This window comes from Bos taurus, chromosome 1, assembly GCF_002263795.3.
Source record: "Bos taurus isolate L1 Dominette 01449 registration number 42190680 breed Hereford chromosome 1, ARS-UCD2.0, whole genome shotgun sequence".
In the NCBI taxonomy this organism is placed as follows: domain Eukaryota; kingdom Metazoa; phylum Chordata; class Mammalia; order Artiodactyla; family Bovidae; genus Bos; species Bos taurus.
Window position 1 is genome coordinate 151,859,028 of NC_037328.1, and position 18,444 is coordinate 151,877,471.

General features: G+C 43.9%; 1 protein-coding gene across 1 annotated transcript in view; it reads right to left on the bottom strand.

Moving 5' to 3' along the window:
* Nucleotides 1-18,444, bottom strand: part of COL6A5 (collagen type VI alpha 5 chain) — a 159,361-nt gene that overhangs the window by 78,659 nt on the left and 62,258 nt on the right. Inside the window, exons 12-23 of the mRNA XM_024997170.2 lie at nucleotides 17,877-17,969; nucleotides 14,388-14,441; nucleotides 12,219-12,290; nucleotides 11,874-11,900; nucleotides 11,747-11,791; nucleotides 11,604-11,657; nucleotides 9,386-9,448; nucleotides 8,693-8,758; nucleotides 8,214-8,267; nucleotides 4,265-4,300; nucleotides 3,740-3,802; nucleotides 742-804 (exon numbers count right to left, since the gene is read on the bottom strand). Coding sequence (XP_024852938.1) covers nucleotides 742-804; nucleotides 3,740-3,802; nucleotides 4,265-4,300; nucleotides 8,214-8,267; nucleotides 8,693-8,758; nucleotides 9,386-9,448; nucleotides 11,604-11,657; nucleotides 11,747-11,791; nucleotides 11,874-11,900; nucleotides 12,219-12,290; nucleotides 14,388-14,441; nucleotides 17,877-17,969 — 690 coding nt within the window. The remainder of the gene's footprint in view (nucleotides 1-741; nucleotides 805-3,739; nucleotides 3,803-4,264; nucleotides 4,301-8,213; nucleotides 8,268-8,692; nucleotides 8,759-9,385; nucleotides 9,449-11,603; nucleotides 11,658-11,746; nucleotides 11,792-11,873; nucleotides 11,901-12,218; nucleotides 12,291-14,387; nucleotides 14,442-17,876; nucleotides 17,970-18,444) is intronic.

Genomic DNA, 18,444 nt, shown 5'->3' on the forward strand with positions numbered 1-18,444 from the left:
GGCAACTTTGTAACGAATTGATCTTGCTAGAACAAGACATGGTGCTGTCCTTGTCACTTTTGTGCTCTGCGCCACCCACGTGTGTGAAAAGGATGCTGAATGTGTCCTGAACCTGCAAAGGGGGCCAAAAGGTCTCTCACAAACACGGTGGGAAGATCACTAAGCAAACACAGGTACCCTTGCCTTCTAGACTCTCGCCATCTGCACTGAAAAAGTGAACAGATTCAGAACGTTTTTCATATGAATCTCTTCTCATACACACTCTCATTATTCACCATCAGAAACTCAGGAACCAAGTATCTTCAGGGAATGAATTCAAAGCTGAACTTTGGAATCAAATAAATTTGGGTAGCAAGCGATCTTGGTAGAGTCAGTTTCAAATATCTCTCGTCAATGGAGACAGGCATGGCACAGATAATTTTCAAAAGTTAGAAAAGCCTGAATAATGTATCAGGTTTTTAAATGTTCCTGAGTTAGCGTGATGTGCATTCTCCTAAAGGCTTACTTCAGGCAGATGAAGTAGGTCTGTGCTTTCCGAATCAACCCCAGGGAAGAAGAAGGGGGAATGAACAAGGGATCTGAGCTGTGCTAAGTACTTTTTCCCCATTTTGTCCCAAGTGAATCCTCAAGTGAAAGACTCCACATCTAGATAATATAAAATAATCTCTGGGCGAAGATGTTTTTGAAGCAAGAGGAGAAGGAAGGTTGCAGGCCACTGACAAGACCACCTTAGTCACGCACCTGAGGTCCTTTGCGTCCCTCGCTTCCCTTCTCTCCTTTCCCGCCCGGAGGTCCACTGGCTCCCTATGGTGGTAAAAAAAGAAACAAAATGCAATGAAGTCAATGAAAAGTGACTTTCTTTGCTGCTGCTCTTGAAAGACACGCATGGAAAAGCACCAGTCCAGCCCTTCAAGCAGTTTAACACCATGATTAAGCCTGTCTCGGAAGAGAAGGTGCTGGGAGGTCCAGACTCAGTGGAGCAGCTTTTATGAAGAAATTCCCTGCCTGGGTATAAGACCTTATCCCTCTGTAACGGGTAGAAATGGAAAAGAGACTTGAAGAGGAAATAAAACCCACAGAAGAAGGAAGCGAGACACAAACAATAGGCAGATGGACTCCTTTGATGTGGCAAGTTATTGGGCCAAAGTACTTCTATGTGTAAAAGAGAAAGCAAGTTGTTCTGAGTTAGCACAAAAGGACATTTTCACAGCAGATCTCTATCAGAGGAATTAAAACATATTTTCTGCTGTACTTCCCATCAATTGCTTGGTTCTCATATGGTTCTCTCGCACGGAAGGGGAAACTGGCGGTGCTGGTGCAGCTTCTCATCACCAGAGCAGCAGCTGTAAGATGTTTGGCTTCTCAGGGCAAATGGTGGTCAGAGCCCCTGGCCCACCTTGGTTCACAGCCTGAGCATCATAGAACCCTGGAGGGGCTGAGGTAACATCACTCCTCTCCCGACAAAGGCTGGGGATGCACTGAGGCTGGCTGTCATGTCCAGCTCTTTGCAACCCCATGGACTGCAGCACGCCAGGCCTCCCTGTCCATCACCAACTCCCGGAGCGTGGCTCAAATACATCCATTGAGTCGATGATGCCATCCAACCATCTCATCCTCTGTTGTCCCCTTCTCCTCCTGACTTCAATCTTTCCCAGCATCAGGGTCTTTTCCAGTGAGTCAGTTCTTCTCATCAGGTGGCCAAAGTATTGAAGTTTCAGCTTCAGCATCAGTTCTTCCAATGAATATTCAGGACTGATTTCCTTTAGGATGGACTGGTTGGATGTCCTTGTGGTCCAAGGGACTCTCAAGAGTCTTAACCAACACCACAGTTCAAAAGCATCAATTCTCCAGCACTCAGCATTCTTTATAGTCCAACTCTCACATCCATACATGACTACTGGAAAGACTATAGCTTTGACTAGACAAACCTTTGTCATCAAAGTAATGTTTCTGCTTTTTAATATGCTTTCTAGGTTGGTCATAGCTTTTCCTTCAAGGAGCAAGTGTCTTTTAATTTCATGGCTGCAATCACAGTCTGCAGTGATTTTGAAGCCCAGGAAAATAAAGTCATCCACCGTTTCCACTGTTTCCCCATCTATTTGCCATGAAGTGATGGGACCAGATGCCATGATCTTAGTTTTCTGAGTGTTGAGTTTTAAACCAGCTTTTTCACTCTCCTCTTTCATCAAGAGGTTCTTTAGTTCGTCTTCACTTTCAGCCTTAAGGGTGATATAATCTGCGTATCTGATGTTATTGATATTTCTCCTGGCAATATTGATTCCAGCTTGCACTTCATCCAGCCTGGCATTTCGCATGATGTATTCTGCATATAAGTTAAATAAGCAGGGTGACAATATACAGCCTTGACGTACTTTTCCCTGTTTGGAACCAGTCAGTTGTTCCATGTCCAGTTCTAACTGTTGCTTCTTGACCTGCATACACATTTCTCAGGAGACAGGTAAGGTGGTCTGATATTCCCATCTCCTTCAGAATTTTCCATACTGTATTGTAATCTATATAATCAAAGGCTTTGGCATAATCAATAAAGCAGAAGTATACTTTTTTCCTGGAAATTTCTTGCTTTTTCTATGATTCAACAGATGTTGGCAATTTCATCTCTGGTTCCTCTGCCTTTTCTAAATCCATCTTGAACATCTGGAAGTTCACGGTTCATGTACTGTTGTAGTCTGGCTTGGAGAATTGTGAGCATTATTTTACTAGCATGTGAGATGAATGCAATTGTACAGTAGTTTGAACATTCTTTGGCATTGCTCTTGTTTGGGATTGGAATGAAAACTGACCTTTTCCAGTCCTGTGGCCACTGCTGAGTTTTCCAAATTTGCTGGCATATTGAGTGCAGCACTTTCACAGCATCATCTTTAGGATTTGAAATAGCTCAACTGGAATTCCATCACTTCCACTGGCTTTGTTCGTAGTGATGCTTCCTAAGGCCCACTTGATTTTGCATTCCAGGATGTCTGGCTCTAGGTGAATGATCGTCTAGGTTCGTGACATTACACAGGAGGCAGTGATCAAGACCATACCCAAGCAAAAGAAATGCAAAAAGGCAAAATGGTTGTCAGAGGAGGCCTTACAAACAGGTGAGAAAGAAGAGAAGCAAAAGGCAAAGGAGAAAAAGAAAGATATACTCGTTTGAATGCAGAGTTCCAAAGAATAGCAAGGTGACCAACTCCCCTTGTGCTAAAGCCACTCTCTTGGGTGACCCTGGCATATTTCTGACATGGAAAAGAAAGAGATATCGCAACTCCAACTCCAATGCCCATCTCACTAATGATGTGACTAAGAGAAAATGCAGATGCCTCAAATGGAGCCCTATCAGTGATATCTGGAAGCACTGTCATCTCTTGTAGAGCTAGCTTCAGAAGAGGTGAGTAACAGTTGCCAATTTCTAACTTTCCTTTATGGGAGTCTGTGTTCAGGATCTCACTTAAGTAAAACCAATTTGTTGATCCGGATACTGATTAGTGACAAAGTATTAAGGTCTCAATAATTCATTATGATTAAAATGCAGACACAATGCCAGGTACACACAAGAGCAAGCTTTCCTCATCAGTGAGCTGCAAAAATGGGGCAAAGTCATCTACCTGCAAAAGGAAATGCAGAATCCCTGAGACATGTACCAAGGAGAAGGGCAGGGGCAACTTTATTTTTATACAGAACTACATCTTCCCATCAGAATAGCAGCATTATCATCAGTATTATAAATAATCCAACACACCTGTGATCCTTGCAATCCTTCAGCTCCTGATTCACCTTGAGGTCCAGGTGTGCCCGGTTCCCCCTGATGGATGAGTTCTCAGGGTTAAGATTCTCTTCACACAGTTTCCACATAGGTTTTCTCTTCATAGTACTAGTACTCCACGGCATGGTACCTGAAACTGTCTTGTCTAACTTGGATCGTGCCCCTCTTGGCCTAGGATTGTACTCTTCCATGCTGTCTAAGGATTGAACTCCGGGCCATTGCTTACTCTAAAACAGAATTTCACTGTCTTGCAGTCGAAGCCCAGGGTGTGTGAACAGCAGAGTCTGCAGAACTGTGCAGGTCCGCTGTCTCTGAGGTGTTCATGAAGGAGGCGTGCCTTACTCTAGGTCTGTCCTATGTCTGGCAGCCTAATTGATGGACACTGGATCCACCAGTTGGGAGGGCTCATATCCAGTGCTCTGCACTTCCTGCAGCACCCTTATCAAATGCTAGCTCATTGGCCCCACCTCCCATAGAGGACAGGAGAGAAAGGCTACTCACCAAGGCACCCTGGACTCCCCTCTGGCCTTCTCTTCCCTGGATCAGAAAAGACAGAGGGTTAGTGAGTGGGTGTCTAGATGGAGACTACTTAGAGGCAATCCGACTTCTCTTGCTCTTGACAGACAGAGTAACAGGCAGCTTGTAGAAATGACTTCCCCGAGCCCCTCTCCAAAGACAAGCTTACACACCAGGCACTTAATTACTAACTAACATTTGGGGGATTGATTGCAAACCAATCTAAAAGTCATTACAGACTCAGCTCTAGGCTAACAACCCTGGCAACTATCTGGGAGGCTGTTTGGAGAATCAGATCATCCCAGAGCACCTGTCTGATGCCCACCCACTCTGGCAAATCCCACAAAGTACTGTCTGCTGATCAGAGGTTTCCTGCCTGAGCACAAGCTGTGCCATATCCTCTGCTCTCTGTCCCAGCCCCTGATCATATCTTAGGGGAGAGTGAAACATCATGACACACAGTGCCCCTCGTGGGCCCAAGGGGTTAGACTCCATGGAATTCTCCAAGAGGGACATGGCCAATGGGGTCCATGTGCTGGTACAATGCCACCATTAGGGTCGTCAGAGAAAAGCTGGCCTGAAGCCAAAATCCAGCTGCACATCTCCAGAAGCAACTTCAAGTTGCCAGGGCAGGCTCTCCACCTAGTGGCTATCTCTGCTTTCCAGAGGGTGGCTAAGCCAGAAGAAGATATCCAAGCCCCAGATCCTAACTTTTTTCCTGAAAAGCTATGATGAGGTCTGTCCTCACCGCTCACCTCCCAGCTCTGCCTCACTGAGTTCCGGAGGGACATCTCACCTATCAATCTACTTTGTGTGGTGATAAAAAACTATGATTACTTCATGTCCAAAACAAATACTTAAAAATATTTTTTTTCCTACATTCATTTGGAAAGGTAGCCATGAAACGATTGCAGAACAGCTGTTTCTTTCAACTGCCCAGCTCCTGAATCTTCTTAGAATAAACCACCTGACCAAATATCCCCTCCACCGGGTTGGCTAACGATTAGAATTCCTCCACGATTAGAGTACTTGATTTAGGTACTCTTTGCTTATAAAGTGCAAATACCCATTGAGAGAAGCTGCCCTTTGTAATCTGTCAGCTGTTTGATGTGACTCACAGAACTCTTGACAGTTGAAAGTGGAGAAGAACAGTAAATAAAGTTTGAAGTCACTCTTTCATGATGTCGTAATTCTGTCTCCATTAAAAAGCAAGGATAAAATAGCATTCCTTCTGTATTCAGACAGTACAGCACAATGGTTAGGGATGTGTCTTCAGAAGTCAGATGGCTGTGAGCTCAGCCTTGCTCTTTGAAGCCTGGGTGGCACAGAGCAATTGCACAATGAACCTGAGCCTGGCTGGTTAGGAGTGAGACAACCTGGTTCAAACCCCAGCTCCGACATTCACTACCTGTTCTAATCCTGGCCAGTTTGTCCAGGGTCTCTTGCTTTTTCTCATCTGTAAAATGGCTATAATCATAATTTCTACTTGATAGATTTGTTACGAGGATTAAACAAATTAATATTTGAAAATGACTTGAACTGGACCAGGCACAAATTAGATGCTCTAGAAGTATAAATACTATTATCTATAAGCATTCCTTGTGCCTGATGGGCCAAAGGCAATGGGCCTGGAAGAAAAATGTGTTAGTCACTCAGGCATGTCCAACTCTTTGTAACCCCATGGACTATAGTCCACCAGGCTCCTCTGTGCATGGAATTCTCCAGGCAAGAATACTGGAGTGGGTTGCCATTTCCTTCTCCAGGGGATCTTCCTGGCTCAGGGATTGAACCCAGGCCTCCTGCATTGCAGGCAGATTCTTTACTATCTGAGCCACCACGGAAGCCCCCAAATGGGCCTGGAACATGTTTTCAAATGGTCTGGTTCTTAGTACACAGATCCATTGCTTTCTCAAGAGCTGGGGCAGCAATTCAATTTAAATAGATTGAAATTGTGTCACCCAAGAGATGTCTTAGGTTTGCTTGTGTTTTTAGCATTTGTCATCCATTTAAGATCCTCTGACCATCAGAGAGAATTCTAGCCTTCACTGGAAAGGTGAAAGAGAAGTAGAAAAGCCACTGCTTTATATCCATCCATGTTGCCTTGTTTAATTCAAGAGGAAAGAGGTTAGAGGAGGAGATGGGCGGGGAAGTAGGTGAGGATGGCAGAAACAAGCTGAGCCGCCTGTCTATGCAGTGACTTAAAGTCAATGGTTGGTTTGTCCAAGTAGTAATCCTTTAACTGGCTCCACCACCTCTTTTTTTAAAAGGTGCTGATTGATGGTGACTGCTATAAAGCTGTTTCAAACCAACAAAACTACATGTTTATCTTTAAGATTTATAGCATTTGGTTCATCTTGCTGATCTCCTGCTTCCTCTGATTAATTTCAATTATCTTGTGTGGAGAGGAGGGCAACGTCCCAAAGAATTTCACTAGTAGCATTGGGAGGCCTAAGTCATCCAGCGGGAGACCTTTTCCCTTAAGAACTGAGTCAAGATAAACAAAGGCAGGAGGAATTAAAACATTCACCCGTTATCTCTCCCAGAGAGAGAGGCAAAAGCCACAGCTTTCAAAGTGGCAGGAAGATTCCAAATTTATAACAGAAAAGGAAGCCAAGTGTTTCCAGTATTCCCTTGACCAAAACCCAGGACCAAATCTAGGATATTGTATGTCATTTCTTTTTACTATCTCCGTCTGAGTGCACGATGAGTGGGTTTCTAATACATTATAAACATACTCTCTAATTTCAGTAGTCCACAAAGGGAAAGTGGTTTCTTGGCTGTTCTTTAAAAAGAAGGGGAGATCCAACATTTCTGTCTTCAGCTTGATCTCACACGAAATGTGCGCAGCATCTCAAGGTTGCCACTGGCTCAGCCCTAATCGCCAATGTTCTGGTTTATTCAGGAAGAATTTATTATTATCTGTGATGTATCTTTCCCACTGGTGTTATACGAAGAGGAAGAGAGTATATCTGAGTGTTAGTCGCTCAGTCATGTCCGACTCTTTGCGACCCCATGGACTGTAGCCAGCCAGGCTCTTCTGTCCATGGGATTATTCCAGGCAAGAATATTGGAGTGGGTTGCCATTTCCTTCTCCAGGGGGTCTTTCTGACCTAGGGATTGAACCGGATCTCCTGCACTGCAGGTAGATTCCTTACCTTCTGAGCGACCAGGGAAGATATATATTTCTTAATGTTCTTTAAAAAGCTCAAAGAGGCTGAGCTACTGGAGGAGGATTTTTATATGAAAATCATTGGCTCTCTCCAAAGGCATTTAAAAGCTTCCAGAAGGTGGAAAGGGGAAAACACACCATCACAATGTTTCTCAACCAGGAGCAATTTGCCGCCCATCATGATTCTCGACTGAAATCTGGCAAGATCTGCAGACATTTTTGGATGCCACAACTCAGGAAAGTGGGTGCTACTGATCTCTAGTGTGTAGAGACCAGGGATGCTGCAAAATATCATATAATGCATAGGAAAGCCCCTCAAAACAAAGAATTGTGAAAGTGAAAGTTGCTCAGTCGTGTCCAACTCTTTGTGAGCCCAAGGACTATACAGTCCATGGAATTCTCCAGGCCAGAATACTGGAGTGGGTAGCCTTTCCCTTCTCCAGGGGCTCTTCCCAGCCAGGGATCAAACCCATGTCTCCCACATTGCAGGTGGGTTCTTTAGCAGCTGAGCCACAAGGGAAGCCCAAGAATACTGGAGTGGGTAGCCTATCCCTTCTCCAGTGGATTTTCCCAACCCAGGAATAGAACGGGAGTCTCCTGCATTGCAGTTGGATTCTTCACCAACTGAGCTATCTTGACCCCGAATGACAACAGTGTCAAGATAGGACTCTTGGATCAGTTGACTGCAGGGACACATATTCTGAATGCCTCTGTGGCATCTTCAGGTGATAAGGAGGGACAATAAATGTCCATGGAAATACTTACCCTGCTCCCTCTGGAGCTAGGACTGCCTTGCGTCCCTTTCTGCCCGGTTCTACCCTGGAAAGAAAATCGTTCCCCCGAGATCATAAGGCAAAAGATTCTGAAGAAGTGACAAAGGCATCAGCATAACAACATCAAGTACCATTAAACTGAACAGATGCGTCATGCCAGAATATTTCTGCATATTAACCCTATTGGGTATACATGTATTAAAGAGGAAAATGATATCACAACATGCATTGCTATGAGTAGTTTCCCCATATAATAATATCACCTGCCAGAAATGTGATGATTTTCCCCATAGAGATGTTAGCTACTACAGGCATGCCTGATTTTAAGAAAATAAGGCTCTCTTAAACTTAGGAGTGATTGTTCAATTATAAAAAAGGGTTATGTATTTTACTAAATAATTTAGGCTTTAAGAAAGCCTCAGCTCCATAACAGAATTAATCAACTCATATACATTAAATAGATCCAATTACTTGTCTTCCTTGTTCTCCTTTGGAGCCCTTTTGTCCTTTGATGGTACTGCTTTGTCCTGGATTACCCTAGAGGAAGATTTAAAAAGTACTTTAGAATCAAGAAATATCAGCCTTTTTTTTTCTCAAAATAGTACAATGTTCAAGAACTAAGCTAATCTGGGCTAAATAATGAGAGGTGGGAGAAAATTCTCCATATTTGAAACACAATTTTTTTTTAAAGATGAAAGTAAATCTGAAGGAGGCTTAGTGAGAAATGAAGAGTTACGAGTGCTAGCTGAGCTCACAGTGGTTCTCCCTCCTCTATACTGGCAGCTTCACTAGTGCACCCATCCAGACAGGCCCATGACACTCACTCAAAGACGTAGCAAGACTCCCCTGTAATCGAGTCTGCATGAGGGAATCTACAGGATTGAAAACTCAGTAAGCAAAATTATGGAAATTTCGTTCCCAAAGGAACTTGAAAGTCTGAAAATGAATAAGATGGAATTTTTGTTCCCATCTCTGAGTTTTTTATATATAATCAGCCCAGACCATATGCAGGCTTACCTCAACCAAATAAGCCTCAGTCAATACCTACTACACCCCTCCCAAGTCATGTGTTTGCCTACAAGTGAGAGGAAACACAAGAGAAAAAAAGACAGGAAATGTGGAGTAACTACACAATTCACGACCATCTGGGCCCCAGAAACTTACAGGATCCCCTGGGAAACCCTTGTCCCCATATCCCCCAGGGAGGCCTCTGGAACCTGGGCTGCCCTGAAAGAAAAATAAATAAAATGAGCTCCAAGTTAGCTTGCAGGAGGGTGTTAAAATATCAAGTGTTGTGGCGACTGTAGGGGAGAAAATCCATCAGACGAAATGATTCACATTCCTCTCTCCCAGCTAGATTCTTTTCAGCCTCTCAAGCAGAACCAAGCCCAGTTTGAAACCTACGGTCAGGACTATTTATAATGAGGCTGAGAAAAGGTAAAAATTCTCATGGTCTAGCACCGCCCTCTAGAACCTTCTGCAGAGATGGAGAGGTTGTCCATCCACACTCTCCAGTACACTAGCCCCTGGCCATCGATGGCCGTCAAGCACACGACAGGAGAGCAGAAGTTTTCATTTTAGTTAACTTGAATAAATCTGACATCCTGGAGCCAGAGCCACGGTGAGACAAACAAGATACCAAGGGTACAACATTTGGGCAGGCACCCACTCTACATCACTCTGAGAATAAGTGCTTCAGTAAATTTTGCACGCCAGGACCTCACTCCAGCCTGGACCCTATTACATCCTTAATGTGTCTTTTGTCTGTTGCTTCATTTGAAGGCTTCAGCACTTCTCACCCTGATTACTACAGATCCACCTCTCATCTTTGCCTTGCATCTATGTCATCCCCAACACATCCTCCACGCTACCATCATGCAATAGTTCTAAAAATGCAAATTGGATTGTGACCTCCTTGCTTAAAATCTTTTAAGGCTCCACATTCCCAATGATTGTGATCCAGACGGCTTCTCCTTGGCTCACCAGTGCCTTTCCCAGCTCTTCCCAACTCCTTTTGAACCCCAGCTCCCTCCATCTGAACCCTAACGCTCATAACAGGCAGAACAACTTTCAGGGCCCCCCCAAGCCTCCGTGTCTTTGCTTAAATGGATGGATAAGAAAGTTGTGGTGCATATACACAATGGAATATTACTCAGCCATGAAAAATAACACATTTAAATCAGTTCTAATGAGATGGATGAAATTGGAGCCTACTATACAGAGTGAAGTCAGAAAGAAAAGCACTGATACAGGAACGATGACCTTATATGCAAGACAGCAAAAGAGAATAGACTTTTGGACTCTGTGGGAGAAGGGGAGGGTGAGATGATTTGAGAGAATAGCACTGAACCATGTATATTGCCATATGTGAAATAGATGACCAGTGCAAGTTCAATGCATGAAGCAGGCCACTCAAAGCCAGTGCCCTGGGACAACCCAGAGGGATGCAGTGGGGAGGGAGGTGAGGGGGCTTCAGGATGGGGGATGCATGTACACCATGGCTGAGTCATGTCAGTGTATAGCAAAAACCACCACAATATTGTAAAGCAATTAGCCTCCAATTAAAATTTTAAAAAACCGCTCCCTCTGTCTGGAATGCCCCCTCTCCACGTCTTGCTAATTCCTATTCATCTTCAGTTCAGGGATCATTTCCTCCAGAAAGATTTCCTGCACTCCCTCCCCACTGTTCTCTGGGACCACACAGTCGCCTATAACATGATCCCAACCACATCCTGCGTTCCATTAGCTACTGATATCTCTGTCTTCCCAACCACACCAAAGGATCCCTGAGGACAAGGACAGTCTGGTTAATCTCTGAGTCTTCTGTACATAACTCAGTGCCTGACGCACGCCAGGTATTCAAAGTATTTAATAAATAAGTGAATCAGAACATAAAAGGAGAGCTGCTTGGAACCAAAGAGGCACACATTAATGAGTGTTGAAGTGAACTGAAAATAAATAAACATGTATATATATATGTATGTATCATTGTGATTTGCTATATCAAGTCCACCAAAATAATTCTGTCTCATTCTCTTGCTTTTTTTTTTTTTTTTGGATGCAATAAAGAAAACAAATTGCTGACCGGCAAATGGATTCACTTGCAGACTTCCGAAAAGATTCTTGCAAGCAGATTGCAATCTTGCAAAAGATTCTTGCTCACAGGTTCTTGCAAGCCTTGGATCTTTCTAGCTTGGAAATTCTTGAAAATCGCATAGTTACCCACTTGCCCCAAATGGGGATGCACCATCTATTCAGTGGTAATAGGCTTCACTGTATGCCAGTCAGATGTCCACTTTCTTCCTCCTAACCTCTGACACACTACAGTTAAGACTACCTCTAATGCCAAATTCTCCTTCTTTGATGTATGAAAAAGTGTTACCTGGGAACCTGGATCACCTTTTTCTCCCTTTTTCCCAGGAAGTCCATGAAAGCCCTGAAAGAAGACAAAGCAAACGAAATTCCCATTAAAGAGATACATTGATCTGATGATGATTTTGTGGCACTTGAAGAAAAATGGCTTACCTCTTCCCCATCCAGTCCATCAATCCCATCATCTCCGTGTTCTCCCTGAAAGACAGATAAGGCAGATCTTTGCCACCTAATGGCAAATTAAGGAAGTCAAATTTGACTGAGAAGTAACCACACGTACCTTATATCCAGAAAATCCTCTGGCTCCCTGTAAAAGATTAAATATCTCTCGTTGGCATGTCAAAGACCGAACGTGGATTCACAGCCTATTGAGGTGGGAAGGGGCTGCTTCCATTAAGAGTGTCTGTGTATTCCTTTAGTTACTTTTGGTTATACAGCCACAGAAAGGTTATGGGTGGAATTTAATTAATGCTTATAATTTCTTGAAATGACTAAAGAGACTTAATCTGCAGAGGAAGAAACTAACATATAATTAGAGACAGGGAAAGTGGGAGGAGGGATGGAAGAGAGAGGGAATGGAGGAGAGACAGAAGATGCCATAGGGAACTTAAAATGAAACATTTACCTTTTGACCTGGCTGCCCTGGACATCCTGCATTCCCTCTGTTTCCTTGGGGTCCAATTTCTCCTCGAGCTCCCTAGGGAAAGGTACCCAAACAGATATCCATAGTGATTCTTTTGCCAGAAAGCTGCCAGCCGTTTACTCTTCCAGAGTGAAGCCAGAACAGGGCACTCTGAGCTCCAGTTAAAGCAAAATCCCCTGCACACTGGTTCGTTAAGTCTGTTTTTCCCCTGGATTCAAACATTTTCCCTTCAGTGCTTCTGTACAGATCCGAGACCACACTAACATGTGACGTGAGCTCAGTTGCTTCCCTGCCCTCAACAGAAAGCACAGCTAAAGGTCTGAAGTCACATCACTTGCAGCCACATTTCAAATGTTCCCCTGACACATGTTGGCCCTGACATCTTGCCCAGGCCCCAACCATCCTGGAAAAATCACCATGCTCATGGCAGAGAAGCAAGTTGGTTCCAGGGGACAGGAGCTGAGCAGAAGCAGCTAATCAGAAGTGACACTGCCTCAAGCCAGTGCTCACAGGAAGGACTCCCCAGTTAAAGAACCCCCAAATTAGAACATCCACACAGGGAAGCGCACCCAAGGTCAGTGGCCTGTGCATCTCTCATTAGTCCAGCTTCTCCTGGAAATATTTAAAATACAGGTAAGGGCTGGAATGGGCTTCCCTGGTGACTCAGATGGTAAAGAATCTGCCCGAAATGCAGGAGATTTGGGTTCAATCTCTGGGTTGGGAAGATCCCCTGGAGAAAGGAAAGGCTGCCCACTCCAGTATTCTTCCCTGGAGAATCCCATGAGCAGAGGAGCCTAGTGGGCCACAGTCCATGGGGTCGCAAAGAGTCAGGCACGACTGAAGCAACTTAGCACGCATGCACTCACAAGGGCTAGAATAAAATGAGTCGCAAGAAAAGAATAATACTGTGTTTCCTGAGAGCTGGAATCCCCAACTGTCTCTTTCCCCATTGTGTCCTGGAGGCTTGGCTCAGATCTGGGTGCACAGAAGGTGCTCGTGGTTTGCTGTGTGGATAAATACTAGCAGTGAACTTAGTTCTCTCCCTCCCGGTAGGTGAGAGGAGAGGCAATTTTCCTTTCACTGCTTTGCTTTCTTTCTTTTTAATGAGGATTGTTTGCAGTAAAAGCAGGAGGCCTCACCCATGGCCGCAGGTTGCTGAAAGTGAAAGTGAACGAAAGTGGCTCAGTTGTGTCTGACTCTTTGCAACTCCATGGACTGTGGCCAGCCAGGCTCCTCTGTCCACGGGATTCTCCAGGCCAGAACACTGGAGTGGGTAACCTTTCCCTTCTCCAGGGGATCTCCCCAAACCCAGGGATAGAACGCAGGTCTCCCGCATTGCAGGTGATAAGAGGAACCAAAATGTCCCTGCTGTTTGGACTCAGCCAGCTGCAGGCTCACAGTCGGGCAGCGGGTGACACTCTTCCCCTCACTCAAATCCTGACTGGCTCAGTCAGCTCCATAATCCCTCCACAGGTACAGGGTGGGTAAACTATAGTCTTAGAGAAATTTATAAGTTGACAGACAGGAAACCAAGGGTCAAGAACTTAACATATCTTATTAAGGTTTCACGTCTAGGTCAGCCTTGGGCCATCCGACGCTGGAGGCTGTGCTTTCACAACTTGCTATGCAGACAACTGGATACCTCCTGAACTTTCCCATCCCAGTGGAGCTACCCAAGTGGTTTCCATTCCTCCAAATCCATTTTTATAATTTAATTGATGAACCAAGAGAGAGTTACGGTTTGGGAGTCAACGACTGATGTTCAAAAGCCTTGCGCAGCGTAGGACCATGACACCATATTTGGGGGTGCTTTGCCCACTTCTCTTTCCACACTGGAAGCACTGGGCTGCCGGTCCAGAGACACCCGCTCAGCCTTCACCCTACGCGGGGGCAGAGGGAGGGTGCCCAGTTCCTTGCCACCCGCCAAAAATGTGCCGGGCACAACATAGGAGACTCTGCTCCCTTCTTCCCCCAAAAGTAGATTCAGCAAGTGCCTCGTGACGCAGACAAAGAGAAGGGGGGAAAAGGCAACCCACCCCACCCCTCAAACTCAAAAGGCATATAAACAAAACCCCACTATTCCTTCTGGAGAATAAAGCTTTTTTAATGGAAAAGGAAAGAGTGTGGTGGGCGGCGAGTCACAAAACTTACAGGCTCTCCCTCCTCTCCCCTGTGTCCTCTGCTGCCTTTCACACCTGGAGAGCCCTGCGGGGAAAGAGAAAAACCCATCTTAGTCATCCTTCATCAACTCAGACCTGTTACATTAGGCATTTCAGGCAAGTCCCTCCCTCCAGCCTAGCTGTGGTTTTGCAGGCGCGGCTGTGAGTTTGGGGAGAGCTGGACAAGCGCTGGGGCTGGCTTTGGTCCTGGCTCTCGGCTCTGAAGCTCTCTGCAGAGGCAGCCCTCCCGATGTCTCCAGAAGGCTGGGTTTGGACTGCCCCCTGCCACATCCTTCAGGGCCAGGTCTGTGCCTGGGGGGTTGCATGGAGGATAGCAGTGTCCACCACGACCCCTTCAGCAGGCAAACGGAGAACATTTCCAAAGACATCACTTTACTTTCTTCCTTTTTTTTTTTTTTTTTTTTGAGGACAAGAAGGAGCCTTCTCCCTATCAGCTCTATCTGCTGTAATCTGCTATCTTCTCTCCCTCCCTTGTTTCATTGTCTCCTGGTTTATGTTTGGCAAGGATCTCACTTGAGGTCTGCTTTCCTCACCCTCTAACACAGATCCCCACTGTCTGCTCAGTACACTGGGAGGTTGCACTCTTGGAATAGAATTCTAGTCTCCAGCAACATAATAAGAAAGGAAACTGTGCTAAACAAAACATCGTAACTCAGTAAAAAGTCCAGGGGAGGGATAAATTAGGAGTTTGGGATTAATATATACACACTTCTATGAATAAAATAGGTAAAAAATAAGGTCCTACTGGATAACACTGGGAACTCTACTCAATATTTTGTAATAATCTATAATGCAAAAGAGTTATTGAAAAACAATACACATACATGTGTATGAATCACCATGCTGTATGCCTGAAATGAACACATCATTGCAAAACAACTGTATTTCCATAAAAATATACTCAGTTCAGTTCAGTCACTCAGTCGTGTCCAACTCTTTGCAACCCCATGAATCGCAGCACGCCAGGCCTTCCTGTCTATCACCAACTCCCAGAGTTCACTCAAAGTCACGTCCATCGAGTCGGTGATGCCATCCAGCCATCTCATCCTCTGTCGTCCCCTTCTCCTCCTGCCCCCAATCCCTCCCAGCATCAGAGTCTTTTCCAATGAGTCAACTCTTCACATGAGGTGGCCAAAGTATTGGAGTTTCAGCTTTAGCATCATTCCTTCCAAAGAACACCCAGGACTGATCTCCTTTAGAACGGACTGGTTGGATCTCCTTGCAGTCCAAGGGACTCTCAAGAGTCTTCTCCAACACCACAGTTCAAAAGCATCAATTCTTCGGTGCTCAGCTTTCTTCACAGTCCAACTCTCACATCCATACATGACTACTGGAAAAACCATAGAATTGACTAAACAGACCTTTGTTGGCAAAGGAATGTCTCTGCTTTTGAATATGCTATCTAGGTTGGTCATAACTTTCCTTCCAAGGAGTAAGCGTCTTTTAATTTCATGGCTACAATCACCATCTGCAGTGATTTTGGAGCCCAGAAAAATAAAGTCTGACACTGTTTCCACTGTTTCCCCATCTATTTCCCATGAAGTGATGGGACCAGATGCCATGATCTTCGTTTTCTGAATGTTGAGCTTTAAGCCGACTTTTTCACTCTCCTCTTTCACTTTCATCAAGAAGTCAGTAAAAAGGCTGAGATCAATTATCTTTTCACAAGGATGGACAGTGTGACTCCTGAGCAAGAATCATTTTTAAGCCCTTCAAATAAACCAGACTCCTTTTCATTGTGTGATCTAAAATGTATTTGAAAAAGTGCATAAAAGTAAATAGACTATAAAGGTACAACTTAATTGTTATGAAGTGAATATCAGTGTAACCACTGCCCAGGCCAAGAAATAGGACACGGCTGATACCCACACTTAGCCGCTACCCCAATCACAAAGCAGTCCCCATCCCTTCCCTGGGAACAGACGCTTGCTTTTATGATGACATTTCCAAGTCTTTGAAAAATACTTCACTACTTAATTATTCATCCCTGGATAGAATAACTGTAGGTTAGTTTTGCCTGTTTTCAAACTTTTTATAAATCTATCATACCATATGCACTTTTCTGTGTTTTGCCCTTTTTTTTTTTTTTTGGCCATTATTGTGTTTATAAAATTTATACCTGTTGTCATGTGTAGTTGTAGTTCATTCATTTTCATTCCCTTAGAGCATTCCACGGAATTAAAATACCATGATATATATATATATATATATGTGTGTGTGTGTATATATGTGTGATATATTTATATAACATACACTTATTTATGCTATTGCTGTGTAATTCATTTTTTAAAGGCAAGGCTCTGCAAAGCTACACTCTTTTTGTAGTTCAGTCATGACCCAGTGTTCATGAAGCAAAACTTTCCCCACCATTTCTAACACCTCTTGCCACCTTTAAAACTGTCTAAAGTCTAAATTGCAAAGCCAAGGAGCAATACCCCAAAGTCTACATAAGAAAAAAAAAGGAGTCATTCTTAATAGTAGAATCAAAAGCGAGTCTTCTGAACCCTCCTATACTGTTGGTAGGAATGAAAATTTGTGCAGCCACTATAGAAACAGTATGGAGGTTCCTCAAAGAACTAAAAATAGAGTTGTCATACAATTCTGTGATCCCACTCTTGGGAAAATATCTGAAAAAAAAAACCTCTAATTTGAAAAGACGCACACTCCAATGTTAATAGCAGCACTGTTTACAATAGCCGAGATATGGAAGTAACCCAAATGTCCATCAACAGAGAAGTGGGTAAAGAAGATGTGGTATATTTATACCATGGAATATTACTCAACCATAAAAAGAATGAAATGATGCCAATTGCAACCACATGGGTGGACCTAGAGATCATCATATGAAGTGAAGTAAGCCAGAAAGAGAAAGACAAGTGTCTTATGATATCATGTATATGTGGAATTTAAGAAATTATACAAATGGATGCATTTACAGAACAAAAATAGACTCGCAGACATAGGAAACAAACCTATGGCTACCAAAGGGGATGGAGGGGAGGAATCAGCTAGGAGTTTAGATTAGCAGATACACACTACTATATATAAAATAGATAAACAAGTTCCTGCTGTGGAGCACAGGGAACTATACTGAATATCCTATAATAAACCATAATGGTTTATTATAGGCTTGTGGAAAAAGAATGTGTGTGTGTATATATATATGTATAACTGAATGTATATCTATTTCTCTCTCTATATGTGTGTGTATATAATTGAATCACTTAGCTGTATAGTAGAAATTAACACAACATTGCAAATCAACTATATTTCAATAAAATAATTTTTTTTTAAACATGAACCTTTCTGATCTGGCTCCTACCCCAGAGAAGTCACACGAACGGCCCAAAGTAATTACCTCAGCATCAAGTGAAGGCTGAAAACCCACCCACTCAGTCTCAGTTCCATCTGTACCAAATCAAAGCCCATTAGGTAGGACAGTGTCACAACTGAATGGTACCTGGGAGGCTTGTGGCCCTTGGCTCCCCTGAGGTCCTGGAATCCCTGGGCATTTGCAAAACTGACAGCAACACGTCCTCTCTGCAATGTTCCCCTGGGAAAAAGAAACACTGAGTGAGAAGCCGCGGTGTGGAAATTCATCACATAAGAACTGAACTGACGCAAATCATAATTCACCACCTACAGCCCGTCCTCTCTCATTGGGTGAGGGACTGCAAAGAATAAGAGGGTTTTTTTGTTTTTTTTTTTTAACCTTGAAGAGAAAGCATCAGATTAGCAATTGTACGGGCAACATACCTTCTCCAAGGAAATGATCTCTATTTATAGAAGGGGCACTCACGACACAGATGACCACTGGTTGGTTCCTAGTCGACAGGCTCTTGTTTCTTGGGATTTCTGCAGCAGAAACTGCTGGGGTTTTGTGTGTGTGTGTGTGTGTGTGTGTGTTTTTAATTATTATTTGATTAGGGGTTGGTTGGGTTTTTAGTTTCCTCAGCTTTCATTTGGTGAGATGACAAAGGGTGAAAGGTCATGGGGAAACAAAAACCAATGCTCTGGGCTGTCACACT